General features: G+C 41.4%; 2 protein-coding genes across 5 annotated transcripts in view; one reads left to right on the forward strand and one right to left on the reverse strand.

Annotated features, from left to right (window-relative positions):
* vps13a (vacuolar protein sorting 13 homolog A) overlaps window positions 1-4,032 on the forward strand; it is a 40,063-nt gene extending 36,031 nt beyond the window's left edge. For all 4 annotated transcript variants that reach the window (XM_069699400.1, XM_069699401.1, XM_069699402.1 and 1 more), the window contains 4 exons: window positions 1,966-2,051; window positions 2,605-2,728; window positions 2,892-2,966; window positions 3,203-4,032. In XM_069699400.1, coding sequence (XP_069555501.1) covers window positions 1,966-2,051; window positions 2,605-2,728; window positions 2,892-2,966; window positions 3,203-3,253 — 336 coding nt within the window. In that variant the 3' untranslated portion in view covers window positions 3,254-4,032. The remainder of the gene's footprint in view (window positions 1-1,965; window positions 2,052-2,604; window positions 2,729-2,891; window positions 2,967-3,202) is intronic.
* A 711-nt stretch (window positions 4,033-4,743) lies between these two features.
* Window positions 4,744-17,268, reverse strand: gna14a (guanine nucleotide binding protein (G protein), alpha 14a). Its single transcript, XM_069699424.1, has 7 exons — window positions 16,847-17,268; window positions 8,353-8,537; window positions 7,769-7,923; window positions 6,714-6,842; window positions 6,473-6,602; window positions 6,193-6,346; window positions 4,744-5,472 (listed from the first exon to the last, which is right to left on the reverse strand). Exons 1-7 carry the CDS (start codon window positions 16,968-16,970, stop codon window positions 5,282-5,284), a joined length of 1,068 nt encoding a protein of 355 aa, XP_069555525.1. The 5' UTR covers window positions 16,971-17,268; the 3' UTR covers window positions 4,744-5,281.
* Window positions 17,269-19,136: the final 1,868 nt, after the last annotated feature.

The raw sequence follows: 19,136 nt of genomic DNA on the forward strand, positions 1-19,136 counted from the left end.
CGTGAGGATCGGCACATTTTAAGAGCGCTTCAGAGCCTGCGCGTGTCAGCGGGAGGGGCTCCTCGTAGATTTTAGCCTCGCGTTTCCATCCGCTGAAGCTTTTCTTTCGCCGCGACGTCAGCAGCTGTGCTGGACGGAGTGGGTTGAAGGTTCTGCTCGCGAGTCTCAGGTCCGAGCAACGCTCGTAGTAAAGATCCTTTGTTTGGATTTTTTCTTTTTTTTTTTCCCAGACAGGTGACAAATTAAAGGTATTGGACTCCAGTGAAACTTCAGAAATCATTGTGATTTTTTTTTTTTTTTTTTTTTTTAAGAAAGAAAAAAAACACAAAAACAAAGAAGAAAAATCTTCCAGAGTTTTCAGATCTGTTCACCGGGAAGAATGTCCCGTATGAGTCACATCATCGTCATCAAACCATCCAGTGACCCTTCACTCTCTGTGTAGAAGCATCTGCATGCTTCCGTTTCTCACCTTTATTCCCATTTTCCCTTCAATCTGTCACCCCGTCCGTCGCACCGGCTTCAGATCTAGGTTCGTTTCACGTTAATTAGTGTGTTAGTATCAGATGTGTCCCTGTCGGCCAAAATAGAATAACGAGAGGAAAAGAAATACGCGGCTATAAACCGCAGCAGACGCTACACTTCAGGCTCGTGTTTCGCGTTTTGTTTTCGGCTGGCCGAAAAGGCCTCGGCGTACATCGTCCCTGGAGCTAGTGAACTTGACGCCGTGGCAGATGGACGGGAGCAAACGCCCATATTGTGATTTTTTTTTTTTTTTTTTTTTTTTTTAGGTCGGATGTATCTTTGTTTACTTCACGTTTAGAGGTTCAAACGAGCAGGTCGGAGTAACTTTTAAAGGAAACTAACCGAGTGCTCCGGTTGGCTGACGAAGCCGGGCGAGGTTAAAAAAAAAAATGAAGATGTAGTTTAGACAAAAGTCGAGCCGCGGCCGACCTCCGAGCCTCCGCGGACGGGCGTCTCCATCCGCTTCTGCCTGCTCTGACTCTCCACCCTTCTCTCTTGTCACGTCCGCAGAGGCGCTCGGCCCGCAGCGAATGGAGCAGCAGCGGCTCGGAGGATGAGGACGCGTAACAGCCGCGAGCTGGCGTGGCGTCGTAGTGCCACCCGTAGTGACACCCGTAGTGCCACCCGTAGTGCCACTCGTAGTGACACCCGTAGTGACACTCGTAGTGCCACCCGTAGTGCCACCCGTAGTGACACTCGTAGTGACACCCGTAGTGCCACCCGTAGTGACACCCGTAGTGACACCCGTAGTGCCACCCGTAGTGACACCCGTAGTGCCACTCGTAGTGACACCCGTAGTGCCACTCGTAGTGCCACCCGTAGTGGAGCGTTGGTGATTTGCGCTGGTAGTTTTTTCTGCTTTGCTGTTTCAGTTAGAAGTTGTAGAAAAATCGAAGTACCCCCCCCCCAAAAAAAAGAAGCTTTTGAGAATATGTTTTTATGTATTTTACTTTTGTTTGTTCTTTTGAGAGTCTTTGTCTTTTATTATTTAACCCCGTCACTTCTGCATACTCTTTTCTATTTTCTCACAATGCACCAAAGAAACTTGTCCTCCCGTTAACATTCTTTCTTTTTTTTTTTTTCCCTTTTCTTTTCTTTTTTCAAATCCTCGTAATCATTTTCTTTTCGTTCGTCCCATAATTCTTTCGTCAACCGCGAACTCTTCGCTGACGTTTTGTTCTCAATAAAATGTTCACCTTTTCAAAATCCACCCGCCATCGTTTTTCATTTCCCTCCCGCCCTCCGTCACTCCTCCACGACATTTTCCCGTCCCCGTCGCGTTCGCGCGTCCGCGTTCACTTTCGCGTGCGGCCGTTTGAAAACGTTTGGAAGGCACCTTTACGCGCAGCAAAGACATTTTGTCATTCGTTTTAATTTCAATCGGTCGGTGAGTGTTTCAAATCTCGTCCTCTGTTTAAATAACGTCTCGCTTTCCTCTTTCAGAAAATTGAGAATGGACGTTTTGCCAAGTACAGATACTTCGCTCATGCCAAGGTCAACGACTCGGACTTCTTCATGATCACCAAGAGGTGAGTGCTTGTGGTGTCTAATTCAAGTATGAAAGAAGCTTTTCGACTGCTTTCTCATATCCGAGACGGAGCTTTAATCGCAGATGTGCGTTAACGTTTGTTCTCCTGTCGTTTTAGCGACGATCTTCAGTTAGGACCGTGGCATTTTTATTCTTTTAATCGGGTGTCGACGTTATATATTTTCTTTGAAAGACCGCACAGCGCGCCCTTCAGAAATAAGCCACGGTATCGGGGTCGGTAATGTTTCACGCGCTTAAAAATGATCTTTCTGCTTCTGAATGGAAGCGCAACCTTGTTTTCTATTCACACGCTGTGCGGAGCTGCCCGGTGAAACCAGCGTTTTCAGTCGCGACGCGTTTCCTTTAACCTTTAACCAAAGCTTGTTCTCCGACACGTCGGCGCCCGCCGCTCTAAAATACCGCCCGCGCTGCGCGTCGTTTCCAACTTTTTTGTCCCATCGGTCCAACCGCCAGGCTTCCTCCATCCAGTGCGTCCCTTCCGCAAAGATATTCGTCGCTTTTACAAACTTTGTTTTGTTTGATTTATCTTCCAGGGGAATATTTTTTGTGACCAAGGGCACATTTGGCCAGCTGATCTGCGAGTGGCAGTATCTGTTCGACGAGTTCACCAAGGATCCAATGATTGTAGAGGACCGCCGACTTCGCATTGAGGCCAAGGTGCAAACGCTGACTCTTACCATCATCCTCCAAACCACAAACAACTCCTCCTCCTCCTCCTCCCCTCCCTTTAAGAGACTTATTTTTTTTATTTGTAAATGTGTATTACAGGTTCTAAACATTTCTTTATTAGATGCACTAAACCTTTTCTTGTGTACGGCAGGAGAGAGTGAAGTCCGTTTTCCACGCCAGGGAGTTCGGGAAGATCATAAACTTCAAAACTCCGGAGATAGCAAAGGTACGTCGGCAATTTGGACTAAGATGCAACAAGCTCACAATATGTGCAGTTTATATACATGATTTGTTTTTATTCGTATTTATCCGTGCACATGCAGTCAAATGAGTTTCTTGGTGTCATCCAGGTCAAAGTTGTTTGTCGGGCCTGCAGTCTTAATGAAGTGATTGGAATAATAATAAATAAAAAAATAATAATAATAATAATTCATTCTAACTTTAATTCCTCTTTGTTCTCAGTGGGTTCTTACCAAGTTGGAGGATGCAAGAGAGAGTTTACCCAAATACTGACTCGTCAAGAAGATACAGAAATGCAAACACACACACACACACACACACACACACACACACACACACACACACACACCCGTGCGTGTGCGTGTCAGTGCCTTTGTTCTTTGCTGCATGCTCGTGTTGTTTGCCTTCGTGCACAATTGATGCTGCGTGTTGAGTGTTGGTGTGTCGGGAGTGAAAGGCTGAGTGAGTCGTGCGTTTGTGTGCATGTGAGCAGAAGTGCTAGAAATGGACCGCTGACTTACACCTGTTTACCACAGAAGCTCTGAATACATCGAACAAAACTTTGTCTCCCTCTCTCTGCTCTGTTTGCACTCATCCTTTTGCACACGTAGATAAGATTTGTAATGACTTTATTTTATTAAAACCAACGTCGAGCCTTGAACGCATTTTGTAATATCTGCTCGAGTCTGGGGAAGCCGGTGAAATCGGAGGACTTCCAGTTTCGCGGGGATTTAGGTTGCCGCAGTTCTGCTCGTTTCAACTCAACCACACATTAAGTCGCTAATTTCATTTTCACTGAGCGTATTTGAAGTTTTGTCACTGCAACAGTTGCTGATAGAAAACCACTTAACTGACACTGAGGCCAAGTTAACCACTATTGTTGTAGCACATTTAACTGTTTTTTGTTGTTGTTTTTTTTTTACTGGAATATAGAAAAGGGAAACCAATTCAAATTAGTCTGCGTCAGGCTTTATGATACACATAAATAAAAATGTGCATCCTTAAAGACCTTGTTTTCTTTTACTTCTATTTCTCTTCTTCTTTTTTTTAATTTATTTTTTATTATTTTTTTTTATACATTTCTGCAAGATAAAGACTGTTCAGTGTGATTTAGAGATGCATGCTATTTTTATACTAGACTTACATGTAACAATCTGCTGTATATTGATAAAACAATATAATATCCTATCTGTATATACATCCATCCTCACAGAAGAGTCTGTATTACGGCATTGCAGGTTGTAATTTTGTGATTTTTTTTTTCATGTTTTTATACCACACATATGCAATGCCAACCGTGTTGATGAATTATACAGAGGGAAGTATATTTAAAAAAAAAAAAACAGGAATGCTAATTATTATCACCTGCTGTTTACCCTGATGTACATTTTAAAGGTTTGATTTTGGTTTGGGGTGCATTGCAGTTTGATAAGATCACATATTTACCATTCATGTTTGTCATTTTGTTTCTGGGGAGGAAAATGTTCACTGCAGAGTCCTAATTCTTTTTTTTTTTCATGCCGTTTTCAAAACAAATTAAATGTAATGTGTGTTTCAAATTTGAATGCCATCTTAATTTGTTCTTGTACAAAGAAAACCTCGAGCAGACAAGTTGTACTCTTTAGCAAATACCCATATTTGTTTATTGAAACTGACCATAAATATAATTTTCATTTCTACTCACAGAAACAGCTGTGATGTGTTTTTCGTAGCACATCTCGTATTATTTACATCCGAAACCAAGTCGGTGACTGGGCTGAATGTCCCCAGTGAAGACGGCACTTGCGGGCGGCGCAGTATTTCAAACAAATATTTCTATACATCTTAAAATCACAAAACAGAGCTAATCTTATTAACTTTTTAATACATCTATAACTTCACTATACATTAAAGCACTCTAATCATATTTATGTGTATTTTCACAAATGTGTAGTTCACACAGTGGGTCAGTTACTCTCCGCTAATTTTCCCATTCTCATTTCTACTGTCAAGTACCATTTACAGCATGTCTTTATACAGTAAAGACTAGAATGGAAACTACAACATCTACACAAAGGTGCACCTCAGACGCCGTAACCTACACTATCAGCGGTGTTTCATATTATCTTCGGCTGGACCTGCACAGGCACAAGAGACCTCGCTCTTTTGAAATAAAATATTAGAACCCGAAATGTTTCATTTTTGGCGTAAATTATTGTTAAATATTAGACGGTGAACTATTCTGGCTTTCCACAAGTCTTGTATTTCTTTTCTTCTCTGCTGTGTTCTGCCTTTTTTTTTTTAATTTTTTTTTAATTTTTTTTACACCAGATTGAACTCCTTGAGGTTGTGTCTGAGAATGGTGTCTTTGACGGCCACGAAGACGAAGCGGATGTTTTCCGTGTCGGTGGCACAGGTGAAGTGAGGGTACAGCGTCTTGTCCTTGTCCGGGTTTTGTTCTTGGTACATCTTCAGGATGAATTCTTGAGCAGCGTTAGTATCCTGCTGAGGTCCTGCAATTAAAGTTGAATATTATTTGATTGCTTTTGTGTGTGTGTGTGTGTGTGTGTGTGTGTGTGTGTGTGTGTGTGTGTGTGTGTGTGTGTGTGTGTGTGTGTGTGTGTGAAATCGGCGTACAAATGATTTGTATCATTTTCTAAAGACAAATCAAACTCGGATCTCTGATATTTGAAGGTTTACAAATATGATGAGGGTCCAAATGTGACAAATCTTGGTCTGGAGATTTTTTTTTTTTTTCTCAGTTCACAAAGCATCTTATCAGCGTTTTTCCCACAACGTGTTAGAGGACGGCTGGCTTTCTACTACACATTTTCAATGTCGCTATCACAAGTTTATCACAACATCTTTGCATAATACATCTGGTCTCAGGCTTTTGCGGAGATTGTTGAAATAGAGGACTTTAGATGCAGTGCATCACTTTGAGCAAATCCCACGGGGGAATATTTTGAGTCGAGACGCACTCTACACCGAGCACCCGAAACAACATGCATGTTATTCAGCCTCGAGACCCAAATGCAAAAAAAAACAACCTCGCTGCCATGTGCACACAATTCAAACCTGACTCTGCCAGCCACATTAAACCAATTAAGATACAAAATTTGCAAAGACCATCAGTGATGATTGGACAGACAGAACCTTTCCACCTGCACACGATGACCCCTGGCCTACAGTTCCTGCACGTCAATCCAAGACGAGCATCCAAATGGACTAACCTGTGAATTCAGGAAAGTATGTGGCTAAGTGAGACTGCATGATCTTCTCCTTCAGGATGTCGGTCTTGTTGAGGAAGAGTATGACGGAGGAGCGCTGGAACCAGGGATAGGTGATGATGGTTTTGAACAGGGCCTTGCTCTCCTCCATACGGTTCTGAGACGGATTTGCAGCGGACAAAGAGACAACAGTAAACACACATTTTAAAGGATCAAATTCACACCTCGAGATCCGGAGGCATGAAAAATGGGCCATCGTTTGCTGCTGACCCCGAACTCTCACCTCGTTGTCACACTCGGCCAGGACCTGGTCGTACTCGCTGAGCGCCACCAGGAAGATGATGGAGGTGACGTTCTCAAAGCAGTGGATCCACTTCCTCCTTTCTGACCTCTGACCCCCGACATCCACCATCCTGCCGTCAAACAACAACAGAAAAGACCACCACGTAATAAGTCACCATGACGTCTGTGGGAGGTTTCTGTGGAAAATGTTAAAAGACATTACAGATGTATATGTAGCTCACCTAAAAATGACATTCTCCATGTCGAAGGGGTATTCAATGATGCCCGTGGTTGGCACTCGGACTCTGAGGATGTCCTGAAGGTCCGGCAAGTAGGAGGGCTGGGCAATCCGATCCAGGTCAGTGAGATAGCTGGCAATATATGCAGAGAAAACAATCGGAGGGAGAAGAGGGCTCGGTATGTGAATTTAAATAGATTTAAACCAAATGCACGCAGTCATTTATGAGTACAGTTATCACTGTCATCACATTTGTTTCTGTGGAATCAGTGCTCATGTTGGGCCTTTGCCTGTGGCAATACAGGGACTTCTACATTTGACTTTTTGTGTACTGTGACTTTTTCTTGCACACTGATACTTCTCACAAGCTGCCTGTATTCTGTTTGCTGATAGGCCCAGTGGGAGGAATGCTCTGCTGTGATTGGTTGTTACACCGTCGGCGGTGAGAGACGGGTTTAGGACCAGTTGATTGACAGTGAAACAACCAATCAAAGCGACATCAATTTTAGCGCCTGCGTCCCCCTGGCTGTATCTAATTGCAGCGCCGTGTTCCCGCTCGCTGGTGGCTGTCTCTGCTGGCAGCTGGTCAAAGTCAACTAACCTTACAATAATGTTAGCTTTGCTACAGTACAGAAGTACAAAAACAGTACATTTCAATTTAGACCAAATTTGCAATTCTAAATATAGCACAAACAGCGAGCTGAGGAAAAAAATGTAATTCTATTTTTTATCATGATTATCAATAGCTTCACAAAAAGCAGGGACTTTATTAATGCTATTTTCTCTTCCGCTATAGGTACTCATCTATGTGGCCAGAAGGGGCTCCTCGTGATCATTACAGTTCGCCATTATACTCACAAAACACGGGAGCAAGCCCACGTAGAGGAATAATAGTATTAAAGTAGTAAAAGAGGAATAATAATAATCATCATTGGCAGAGCTAAAATCCCTTTAATATAAAAAAAAAATATCTAAGGAAACTATTTGGCAGAGCTGGGGAGAGTGGAATATCTGTGCGCACACTATTGAGCAACACAAAGTTGCATGTTGCATTCTCACTATTTGGTGGAGTCAGACAGTTGGTACTCCCTGCGTCGGTTGAAGCACTCTTGTATTCCTGAATCGTTCCACAGACTCTTGATGGCCTCCGCAAGGCTTTGATCTAAATCCTCCACTTTATCCACCTCCACATTCAGGACGGAGTTTGCCTTGCTCTAAAGACACACAGACAGATGTGAAAAATGTTTGACAGTGTAGTCCATCCCTTAAATCTGTGATGTTTTGGAAACAGATCTATGAGAGCAAAAAGCAAGACACGAGTTTAGGTTAAAAACAAAAAACAAAAAAAAACGTTTTACACGTTTTCGCTGCGTATGTTAAATATTCCAGCCGACTCAAAGCACAACGCAAGAAAATTGAAATCAAAGATGCTTTAACAAACACTGGATTCCTGACCTGATCAACTTGATTAAATCAACAAAACAAAACAGTTTGTGGAGTAAGGACAGTTTGAAAGGCGCTTAAGAAAGACCAAAAAAAAAAAAAAAAATGCATAGAAAGTCATCAATAATGTTACAAAATAAACCTGGACTCCAAAACCAGCAATCCTTTCTAACTGAAGTCGACCCAGTTTGACTTCATACCTCGCTCTGGGAATCAGAGTAAGATATACTGAGTGCTTCCATGGCTCGGATCATGGTCTGCATTGACGTGTAGATGTTCTGGAAGACCAGTTTAGCGTAGCTCCTCTTGTCCTCATCTGTGTATCCTCCTCCGTGGATAATCCTCATTTGCTTGATAAAGGTGCTCTTTCCACTCTCTCCAGTACCTGTTAGATACAGCGAGAGTTTAATCCAACAACATCTTTTTTTTTTTTTATATATATACGATGCAATACTTTTTGTATAGTTATTTACAATTTAACATGCTACAAAATAATGAGGAAGGGGAAACTTGTGCCGGATGTGTGAGGAGACGGGAATCTGAGATGCAGGTTACAGGGCGCTGATCGATGATATGACCAGCCCCGTATCGCGACAAAGTGTGTAATACACCCGCCAGTCCACTAGAGGATAGTGTGTCAGTGTGACCGTTAGGCCTACCTTGAAAAGTAGACACACATTGCATGACAGGTAAACGGTCATAAGTGCCATAAGTCCAAGCGGGTATGTTACATGTTTTGGTGCGATACCGGGTTGATTTGAAACGGACTCGTGAAATATTTTGTCTATTGTTTTTAAGTGGTTGTGTTCCTGTCCTGGCCAATGTGTTTCCATGATTGGTCGGTGCATAATTTGACTATTTTAGCTCTGAAAGCTGTTAGCAGGGTTGACAGCTAGATGAGTAGGACCATTTATCAGTTTCAGATGGTTTTAACCATCTTTACTGTGACGCCAGACAAGAAGCAATCAGATTACACTGGTTACACTGTCTGGATCAGGAAGTAAAAGCAGCAAAATCACATTTAAAAAAGAAGTCCTGCATTCATAGTGTAACTAGTAAAAGGAAGTAAGCATTGACAGTAAAATGTACCTTAAGTGTAAAAATGTTAAAGTACTTATGCAGGCAGAGTGTATCATTACTGAATAGTTAATGTGTAAATGTCACTTAGGTGCGGGTTGAGATAGAGCTAAATTTTACACTAATGAAAACTACATACAGATCACATTTGTTGGAACCTATTCATTTACAATCATAATCTTAATCTGCCATTTTAATTTGGGAAACAAATGCAAAAGGCTAAAAAGTGTAATACTGCCATTTGAAATGTAGAGGAGTAAATCAAAAGTATTATCGCAAGTAAATTATGAGTACCTTTGAACAGTACTTCTCGACATACAGTATGTGCTCTGACAATTCACTAACAGCTTCATAAAAAGATCATCTGTTTCTGCAAAGCTTGTTACTAAGAGCCCAACTGAGGGAAATTAACAACAAGCAAGTGCTATGACAACTCTCGATTGGTACCTTGTCCATGCAGGACATACAGGCAAACTGAACAATTTGAATGTAAATTTGACTGCCAAAAGTACACCTATCAACATGTGGGTGCAGAAAAAAGGCTGACATCCTTCAACAGCAGTTTCACTCAAATCTCCAATTTGGCTAGCAGAAAATAGTTCCATGCAATAATTGATACATAAAAAAAACAAAAAAACAAGTGTATCCTAGGCACAATCAGCAGAGCACCTTTACCTCTACCATTTCCATGCGTGGACTGTGTGTTTAGTGAGCTGGGACTGGCCACCACGCTCTAATTAAGTGGCACTTTCATTCATAACTTTAGCTTCACTTGGCACTTGTGGTAAAATGACCATATACACCACATGCATCTGAAAATGAAGGACGCCTCGTGGAAAATACTGACGCGTGTTTCATATGTCAGTTAAGTAAATGTTTCACCAATACATAGTCATATTTTGCAAAAGCACGTTATCAACCACCATGATTGCATTTAACAAGACACTCGGTCTCTGTTTAGTTTATGTCTTTATGACCTGAAGAGATCAAATTGATGAGTGTGTTCGATTGTTTTATGGAACTCTGTAATGTGTTAGCAGTGTGTGTTTGGACACGTATCGACTTTGTACCCGCAGTCACACAGACGCACACTGAAACTCTCCCTAAAAAGGTCCACTAAACTAGATTTCATGATAATAACTACATTTTTAAAACTCTAAGTCATAGTTTAATGGCTGTCTACTTATTTTTTTTTATTTTTTTTTTTTATTGGAGTCACAGGTACAAAAACCTACAGATGTCTCTACACTCAAACACCCGGTTTCTTGTCTTGCACGATCCAGTTTTAACAGCACAAGCTCCTAATTTTTCATTCAGACTACATGACGCTGAATCCATTTGTTTAACAAATGTGTTTGTTAACAGGCTTGAACATTGGAAGTGGCAGCGTTTGTGTGTGTGTGTGTGTGTGTGTGTGTGTGTGTGTGTGTGTGTGTGTGTGTGTGTGTGTGTGTGTGTGTGTGTGTGTGTGTGTGTGTGTGTGTGTGTGTGTGTGTGTGTGTGTGTGTGTGTGTGTGTGTGTGTGACAGTGTATGTGTGTGAGGACACCCTTGCAGCTGTATCCCCGGCTCCAAGCTGCGATCGGTCTTGGTGGTGGCTGCAGTCTTCTTGTTTCCTGGCTGTTTTGCATGGCATCAAGTGCATCTCAGAAAACAAGGCTTAGACAAATTGTCTCCATTTGAATGTACCTTGTTTACAAGTCAAGTTTCTTGGAGATGAGGTCAGTTTGGGCATTAAAGGCACGTAAACACTGCAATTGCAGGCAAATCACGATGCTGCACCTTCGCACTGTTGTACTTAAGAGAATGCGCTCGTTATGTCTCCAGGTTTAAGTGTATTTTTTATTGTGACATATCTCATGTCCCTGGACTTTCAAGTCACCGTCCTATTGGAGGCAGAGTGGACTTTTCCACTAGGTGTTAACCAGTCAGATTCGTTAATCAGATACATGTTGGTCCAGATTACGATTTGGAAATCAGGTGGAAATTTGATTTAATTATTTTAATGGCTCTAACATCAGTGTTTTGTTTGGATCTGTACTGTTCATTTTATACATACATACTCCCACCAGTTGGACATGCATGGAAAACCTAATCAGATGACCAAACCACCTCAGCTGGCTCCTTTCGACGCAAAGAAGCAGCTACTCCAGGCTCCCTCCAGATGCCCGAGGTCCTTTCCCTATCTCTGATACTTGCATTCACTACCCAAAACCCGTGACCATAGGTGAGCTTCAGAACATAGTTCGACTGCTAAATTGAAAGCTTTGCCTTCCAGCTCAGCTCCTTCTTCACCAAAACGGTCCAGTGCAGTGCCTCCTTTATAGCTGATGCCGCACCAATCCACCTGTCAATCTACCACTCCAACCCTCCCTCGCTCATAAGGCCTTCACTTGGGCCAGGAACTTTGCCCCAACCCCAAAGAAACAATCCACCTTTTCTGGCAGAGAACCATGGCTCAGACTTGGAGGTACTGTCATCTAAGCCGCTTCACGGTCGGCTCCAAACCACCCCAGCTCGTGCTGAAATTCACGGTCTGATGAAGCCAACAGAACCACATCATGTGCAAATAGCAGAGAAGTAATCCTGAAACACCCAAACCCGACATTCTCCTCCCCTTGGCTGTGCCAGTAATTCCTGTCCATGAAAATCACAAACAGGTTTGGTGACAACGGTCAACCCTGGCAGAGGACGACACCCACAAGAAACGTGTTTCACTTTGTGCCAAGAATACGTACACAACTCTAAACGCGTAATAAATGAGTTGCAACCCCATGTTCCTGCAGTATTCCCCACAAGATGCTTCCCATTGTCTTCTCCGAGTCCACAAAACACATGTAGACTGGATGGGCACAATTCCGCGACCCCTCAAGTTACAAGGGTAAAGATTTGGTCCACTGTTTCAACAGCCGGGCGAGAATCTGCATTGTTCTCCTTGAATCTGAGATTCAACAATCGGTCAGAGCCTCTTTTCAAGCACCCTGGCGTAAGCTTTCCCCATTTTCAGGTGTATGTTTTTGTAGATAAAAAACACGTTTATTCGTCTTCACTTGCGTCGTTGTGCACATCTGCATATGGAGTGTGTTTTTATTTTACACTTTCCTTGTAGATGGTAAATGCTGTAGCTCTACAGAGATAGGCAGCAGACATGACAACTTCACACATATACAGATTTGACCACAAATACAAACACAACCTCACACCTACACACATTTCCTCGATGGGGAAAGCGTGGTGACGTGATGCGGTGATGGCTGTGTGAATGAATGTGGTGTTAATGTCGCCGAGATAAGAACTACAACCACCTGTCGAACTTTGCAACTGAACCTTACTCATCAGGTGAGACGTTATAGGCAAATACACAGCACAAAAGAAGAAGTCACAAAACAAACTGATTTTCTAAAGTCTAAACAGTATGATAGCATACACACTACAACAACCCCTGTCGTCTATACTGTTGTCAAAGACTGTTATTGCACAAGCAAATAACAGTTTCAAAATAAAACTAGTATTACCGCTTTGCGGTTGGATGTGTCTGTCAGTCAGTCAAAATGCAGTTTACATCCATCTCTGTCCAGAAGTAAAGACGTTGAAGGGATTTGGCCAATAAAGTTGATTCTGATAAGACAAAAGGGGTTCTATTTCTGTACCGGCGCAATGCTGGTTCAGAGCCAGGTGCATTTGCATTTTTTTTCACAGTGCAAAGGGATTTTTACACACTTGCGACCAGTTGCTTTTTTTCGTTGCCCAACATGAAACTGGCTTCGCCAAGATGGGTGGAACGGTGCAACAAGGAGTGTGTCGGTAAAGATGCACTTGTACAGTGTAATTTTGATGTCAATTTTGAAATTGCACTTTGTCCGAGCTCAAACCAGTTTTAGTATCAGCGCAGCTGACGGAGGGCTATTTTTGTGGCTCCAGTGGGCATATTTTGAATTAGGTAGGTAGGTAGGTAGTTACTTTATTAATCCCCGAGGGGAAATTTTTTCGCTACAGCAGCATACAGAAGCAATAAGATAATAATAGAATAATAGAAAAGCAATAAAATAGCAGTAAAATAGCAGTACAAAATATTAAATATAAAATGCACAGTATATACAGTAGATACAGTACAGTATATATCTATATATTATATACAATATTAAACCTTCTGATTCAATTAATCATCTAAGAAAATAAACCGACTCATGTTTACTGTATTGGATGTGAATCAGGCAGTTGACGTGTGTCATTATGCAGTAGAATTTCAATGAAATTACACATAAAGGAAAAACAATTTGAAAGCCTTTTCACCTACTTGCCTGGTTTAGTAATCTAGCCAACCGTACAAGACCATGGATTGTGACACTGTCGTTTATGTACAATGTTAGGGAAATTAACACATGACAGCTTAGGCCATTTAATGAATGATTGGAAAGTAAATTAGGCACACTCAAAGCTCCCAATGCAATTCATTTATTAACACCACATCAGTGAGGTTTAACGCATATCGCTCTTCATCAGTGTTGCTAATATTTGAATTGCATCGGGAGCTTTGAGTGTGCGTAACTTACTCCCCCTCACTCCTCATCATCGTTCCTGCACCTGATTTCAGTATATTGGTTGAGTGTTCTTTGGTCACTTTGACATTTAATTAAAGCCAATGTTTGGCATCTGTTAGACACAAGTTTGTCTTTGGTCCTTCGTCTTACTGCATTGAGCGGCTTCAACATTGGGCAGTGTTTCTCGTAACAACAAGGGAAGGGTTATTTCTAATATTAGTTAATCCGGATGTTGCTGGAAAGATGCTACAAATTCTAAAACGCTGAGAAAAACAAACGAGAAATGAATCTCTCTTTGCAAAGAGTAACCTTTAAAAAAAAAAAAAAAAAAAAAAAAAATCCCAGTCCGGTTTGTTTCCCCATGTTCTGTCTTTCTGTGTCAATAAAACAGATTAACTTATTCTGTTTTACTCTTCATGAACAAGACCATTCACTTTGTGTGTTTTTGCTTACATGAGTTTTAAGTTTGAATGGATGGATGGACAACATTTATTGAAGGGTACAGTCCTACATGTCTTAACGGGCCATAGAAATGCTTGAAATTTGCTTGATTTCTGCTTTGTTTAATGTTTCATATGCTTTTGCTCACTCCCTACATTCTTGTATCCATGTTTTCCCTGAACTTGCAGTCAAATTGCAGCTGAACCTCATGACCTAATACTGATATACTAAACTGCCTGGAGCCATGTTGACATGGTTTTACTCTCCTACAGCTATTCGAGTCAGGTTTAAGGCTCTGACCATGTCAATAAAGATTACTACTTTGCAGAGTAGTGAAGATGTAGTGAAGATGAAAGATTACTCAGTATCTATTTGTAATCACTTATCATTTATGTCAGCTTATTGCCTTTATTACTTTGCTTTACCTGCAAAACCAGCATATCTGACGATAAAATGTTTGGATTATGCCTCTTGAAAGGTACATTTGATTCATACTGCTGTAAAAGTGCAATTGAACAACATGCAGCTCCTAATTGGAAGAGATTGATTACACCTGAGTCAAAGTGGCATTGATTGCAGAGACCCTCCCTGATTGGCCACAGGTGACAGGATATAAAAGGTTTTAGAAGGCAGAAAACTGGTCGGTTTGGGTTGCTCCTTTGTGTTTTTGCTCCTTTGTGTTTTTGCTCCTTTGTTTTACTCTGAGAAAATGTAGAAGGACAGCTGTTGTGTGCTATTTTTTTATTATTGTTTGTTTTGTTTTTGTAGGGGGTCTGAATACATTTGATTTATTTAAAAAGAATCTGAACTTGCATGCTGGTCCATCCTTCCCACTCATGTTACTAACCATCTTCAAGCACAGCACACCCGTTCTTGCCCATCAGTCAGTCTCTGTTTAACCACGTAACCAACTTATTCCTGTGTTGTTGTTTTTTTACGCTCCACACACTTATTAAAAACTTCCCAGCAGGTCTTGGAGTATCTGTTAACCTGAGCAGCACTGAACGGAGACAGCATAGACTGAAACATGGTCCCCTTAATGCTTAAAGTACCACCTGTGTCGGATCTAAGCCATCCATAATGCGTAGGCCAAAAGAATTTTCAAAGCAAATTCAATGGGATTTCTGATGAATGTTATGTTAGCTGTTGTGGGCAGCAACCTAACGCTCTGTTTGAGTAAAAGCCCTTTCGTAGAGAACAGTGGGTGCCAACCTAGGACTAATGTTCACTTCCATCATTAATTTGCATAAGTTTTGCATGAAGCGCACCACCAGCAGCTAGTTATGGCTTTCAAACACACCACTGTGCATCCTATACAGAATGGGTCCAAAGCTCTGATACTCTCTGCTTCCACTATCACTGGATCGGTCAGCTGCTGCCAAAAGTGCATAAGTTAACATAATACAGGAACATTCATGCCTTAGGCCTGCTTTAGAAAGTCAATGACGTGATATGAGGAGAAGAGCTGCACATCCTTCATTCACTGCAGACAGTGGAAAAAGTGCAGGATCAGAAGGGAGAAATAAATACTCCTATGATCATCAGCAGCTTCACACTATTAACGCCATAAAAAAAAAAAAATCCCCCACTAAACATCGCGATGAAGCAAGGCTGTGCCACTGAATAATACAATGGCAGATACGTTTATCGTCTATCGTCTCATCTCTAATAAATCGCACATTTAACAACTCATTTATATTTTCATTCATTATTTCCTCTGAGTTATGCTCTCTCTCGAATGAAGCATAAGACTGGAGTTTATCCAAGACAATGCCCACATTTTTCTAGTTCTTCCTGGACAAACCCTAAAAAAACTTCCAACGCACAGAGAATTAAAAAAACACGGGTAAATACACACAGGGAATGTGAACTGCTACTGCATGGAGTTTAACTGGAAAGTAATGTGCTGTGAGTAACAAATTTCAGTTTGTCCAGTTTCTCTCTGCATGTGACGGTTTACATTATTTCTGTGGCAGGTGGGAACTAAATGAGTCTAGTAGACAAATTAATTAAAGATTCAAACGGTCTACCGTGCGTAAAATCAATGGCACAACTATAACACACAGCTCCATAGCGCCACATAAAGACACAAATAATATGAATGAGGTGAAAAGTTGGATGTGAAACTTTATGCCTCTTCACACTATTCATGACATCTATGGAGCTGTTAAACATCTTAAAATACAGAGCATGGATATGATGGCCAATGCTATCAATGAAAGTATTCATTCATAATCAAATACATTATAATTCAAATACAGCTCAGTCGACAGCCTTCAGTCCCACCTGCCATAAGACTACCTTTGTGTCCAGGTGTGGTCAGGAAGCGGCGAAGTGATGGCAAATAATTCAGGATTCCCACAAGGAATGTCCACCAAATTCCCCCCCAAAATAACAAAATTACAGGAACATATTCAAGAGTGTTGGACGATTGTTTTTTTTATGGCATTTTAGCCGCAAAGGCACAGAAAAGATCATTTGAGGGTACAATTACGACCTCATCTGCTTCATATGATTTATACCAGAGTTTCACGTGTGGCCTATATGGGACAAGAGGCACTAAGAATGGGTGAGAAGGACTGTATAGACTCGGTGACCCTCCAGGCTCGTTTCCTGGTCAGCGATGTGATGCTCACCTAACAGCAGCAGCTTCAGCTCCCTGCGAGAGTCCTTCTTGTCTCTCCGCAGCTGCTTCTCGATCTCCTCGTTGATCCTCTGGTTCTCTCTGTCCTCCGCCGATACACAACAACCAGCCATCATTCAAGCTGACCAGCTCGCTCTCCAATCAGCACCTCCGCTGTCAAAGTGAAACGGTTGCAGGACGTGGAAAAGAAAAGTGGAGCTGTGGAGTCAGCCGCTTCTTCTCCCCTCTCACACTTCAAAGGTTCAGAGGGAAAAGGTGCAGAGCATCTTTAAAAATCGATGCCTTCTTCTTCCTCTCTAAGTGTGGAAGGGAAAAGCGGTTTATTTTAGAAGATAGGTGGAATATTTAGTGGCTTAAACAGAGAATCCTTCGTTTAAGGGGGAAGTCCTTTGCTCTTTTAAGGAACAGGGACGAGCCGAGCCTTTTGGATTAGGTGCCGCTGTGAGTCTGGAGCTGCAGGACACTTTTTTGAACTTTATCCTGGCGCGTCAGGAGGGCGTGGCACTCGCCACAAATAGAAGAGGATAAAACGAGAAGTCCGTCTCCACAACCGGCGCACTGTTGTCGTTACCCTGCCACCTGTGGCACCATGCATAATAAGCAAAGAGGAGTAGTGTAGTAATAGTAGCACGGCCCTACCTATTAGGCCTTAATGATAAGGCTGCAAGAAAACGCCATGAAAAGTAACAGGCAGGGGTTTATCCTTCTTGAGCCGGCGCTGCCAATACGGCAATCTTGGCAAAACTTTTTTTAATTTTTTTTTTTTTACATCAGACATTTAAGGTTCAGGACAGGTAACACTCGCCACAGTTACTCTGCGTAAATTGAGAGGGGGAGGTGAAGTATCCTGCTCCAGCGCATCCTCTGACAATGACTTCTGACGGCCGCTAGGGGTCAGGAAGGTTGACTCAGTGCATGATGGGGTATTTGAAGTACAACCAGGCTTTATGAAAAACTGGTCTTGCGGAAGGATGGCAAAGGTTTTTGAGGAAAATGAAAGCATGGTAGTCAACTGGCATCAGTAGTATCGCTCCAGTATCATAATGAAGCTGAGATAATAATCTAATGTAAAGTTAGAATACAGGGGTCAGCGAAGTGAGCTTCAGTTTCTCAGATCAGTGCTCATTTTAATCATTGTAAAAGTCAAATGAAAGAAAGGAAAATATATGGGAGATACAATTATGTTTGAATATACTGATAGAAACAGCCGATATAAAATGAGATTCGAAAATTTGATGAACAAAAAGTTTACAAATGAAAATTATACATTATTGTAACAATTATACAAGGATTTTCCTTTAAATTGAAGGGCAAACTCCTCTTTGAGAGCAGTATTAATCCAGTTTACAAAGAAAGCATTTTATTTTTTATTAATGAATTGACAAATCATCAAAAAGGTACTGTGAACCTGGTACTACCTAAATAAACTAGCAGTTACTCTTTCAGTGAGAAGGGGTGCTTGTAAAGGAATCATCCAAGTCTCTCAATAGTTTGACCATCTTGTCAGAAGAAGTTCAAGATTACCGTGACCAACCCATCCATCAGTCCCATTGTCCAGAACGCAATATCTCAGGAAAGCCTTGAAGGAATCTCTTCAAATTTGGCTCAGACATTTGTTTGGACAGAAGGATGAACTGATTTGATTTTAGTGGTCAAAGGTCACTGTGATCTCAAAAATTACATTTGTGGCTGTAAATCCTGAATTCATACTAATTATAACAAAATGTTAAGCAAATATCGAATAGAATAAAATGGTGAAGTGATCGTGTGTTATATCTAAAAATGGTCAACTTCAGAGTGACTTCATAATGTTCTGCAAAAGCAACTTTTCTGCCTATTTTTCAACACCAGAACTCAGGAATAGAAGAGATTGTGACCATATTTCACATTTGGTTAAATATGAAATTGGTGACATTAATCTTGGGGGCCCAACTTGAAATTGTGGTCGGCATTTTGAGTGTGTGGTGATGATTCTAGTTTTACGCTGAAATTCATTTGTCACAAGTTCTAGACTAAGCTGTGAACAAAGCTGTGAACACAGCCAGCTTTTTCTTTTTGAGGGATTTTTTTGCATGTACATTTTTCTTTTTAACTCATTCATTTTAAAGGAAAGCTTTGTCCTACGTGTTGCTTGATAATGTCCACGGGGTACGTTCAACTGGATTTGACAGAGATCATTATTCTACTTTACAAGAATCCCTCCTGTGTTCTCTTAAATTACATTTTCAGAGCTTGCAGAGGTTTGTAATACAAATGTAAAAACACAACAAACCACGAGGCTT

Source organism: Brachyistius frenatus, unplaced genomic scaffold, assembly GCF_029030835.1.
Source record: "Brachyistius frenatus isolate BFR_SWC_R1_liver_20210118 unplaced genomic scaffold, ASM2903083v1 Contig_30, whole genome shotgun sequence".
Taxonomy (NCBI): domain Eukaryota; kingdom Metazoa; phylum Chordata; class Actinopteri; family Embiotocidae; genus Brachyistius; species Brachyistius frenatus.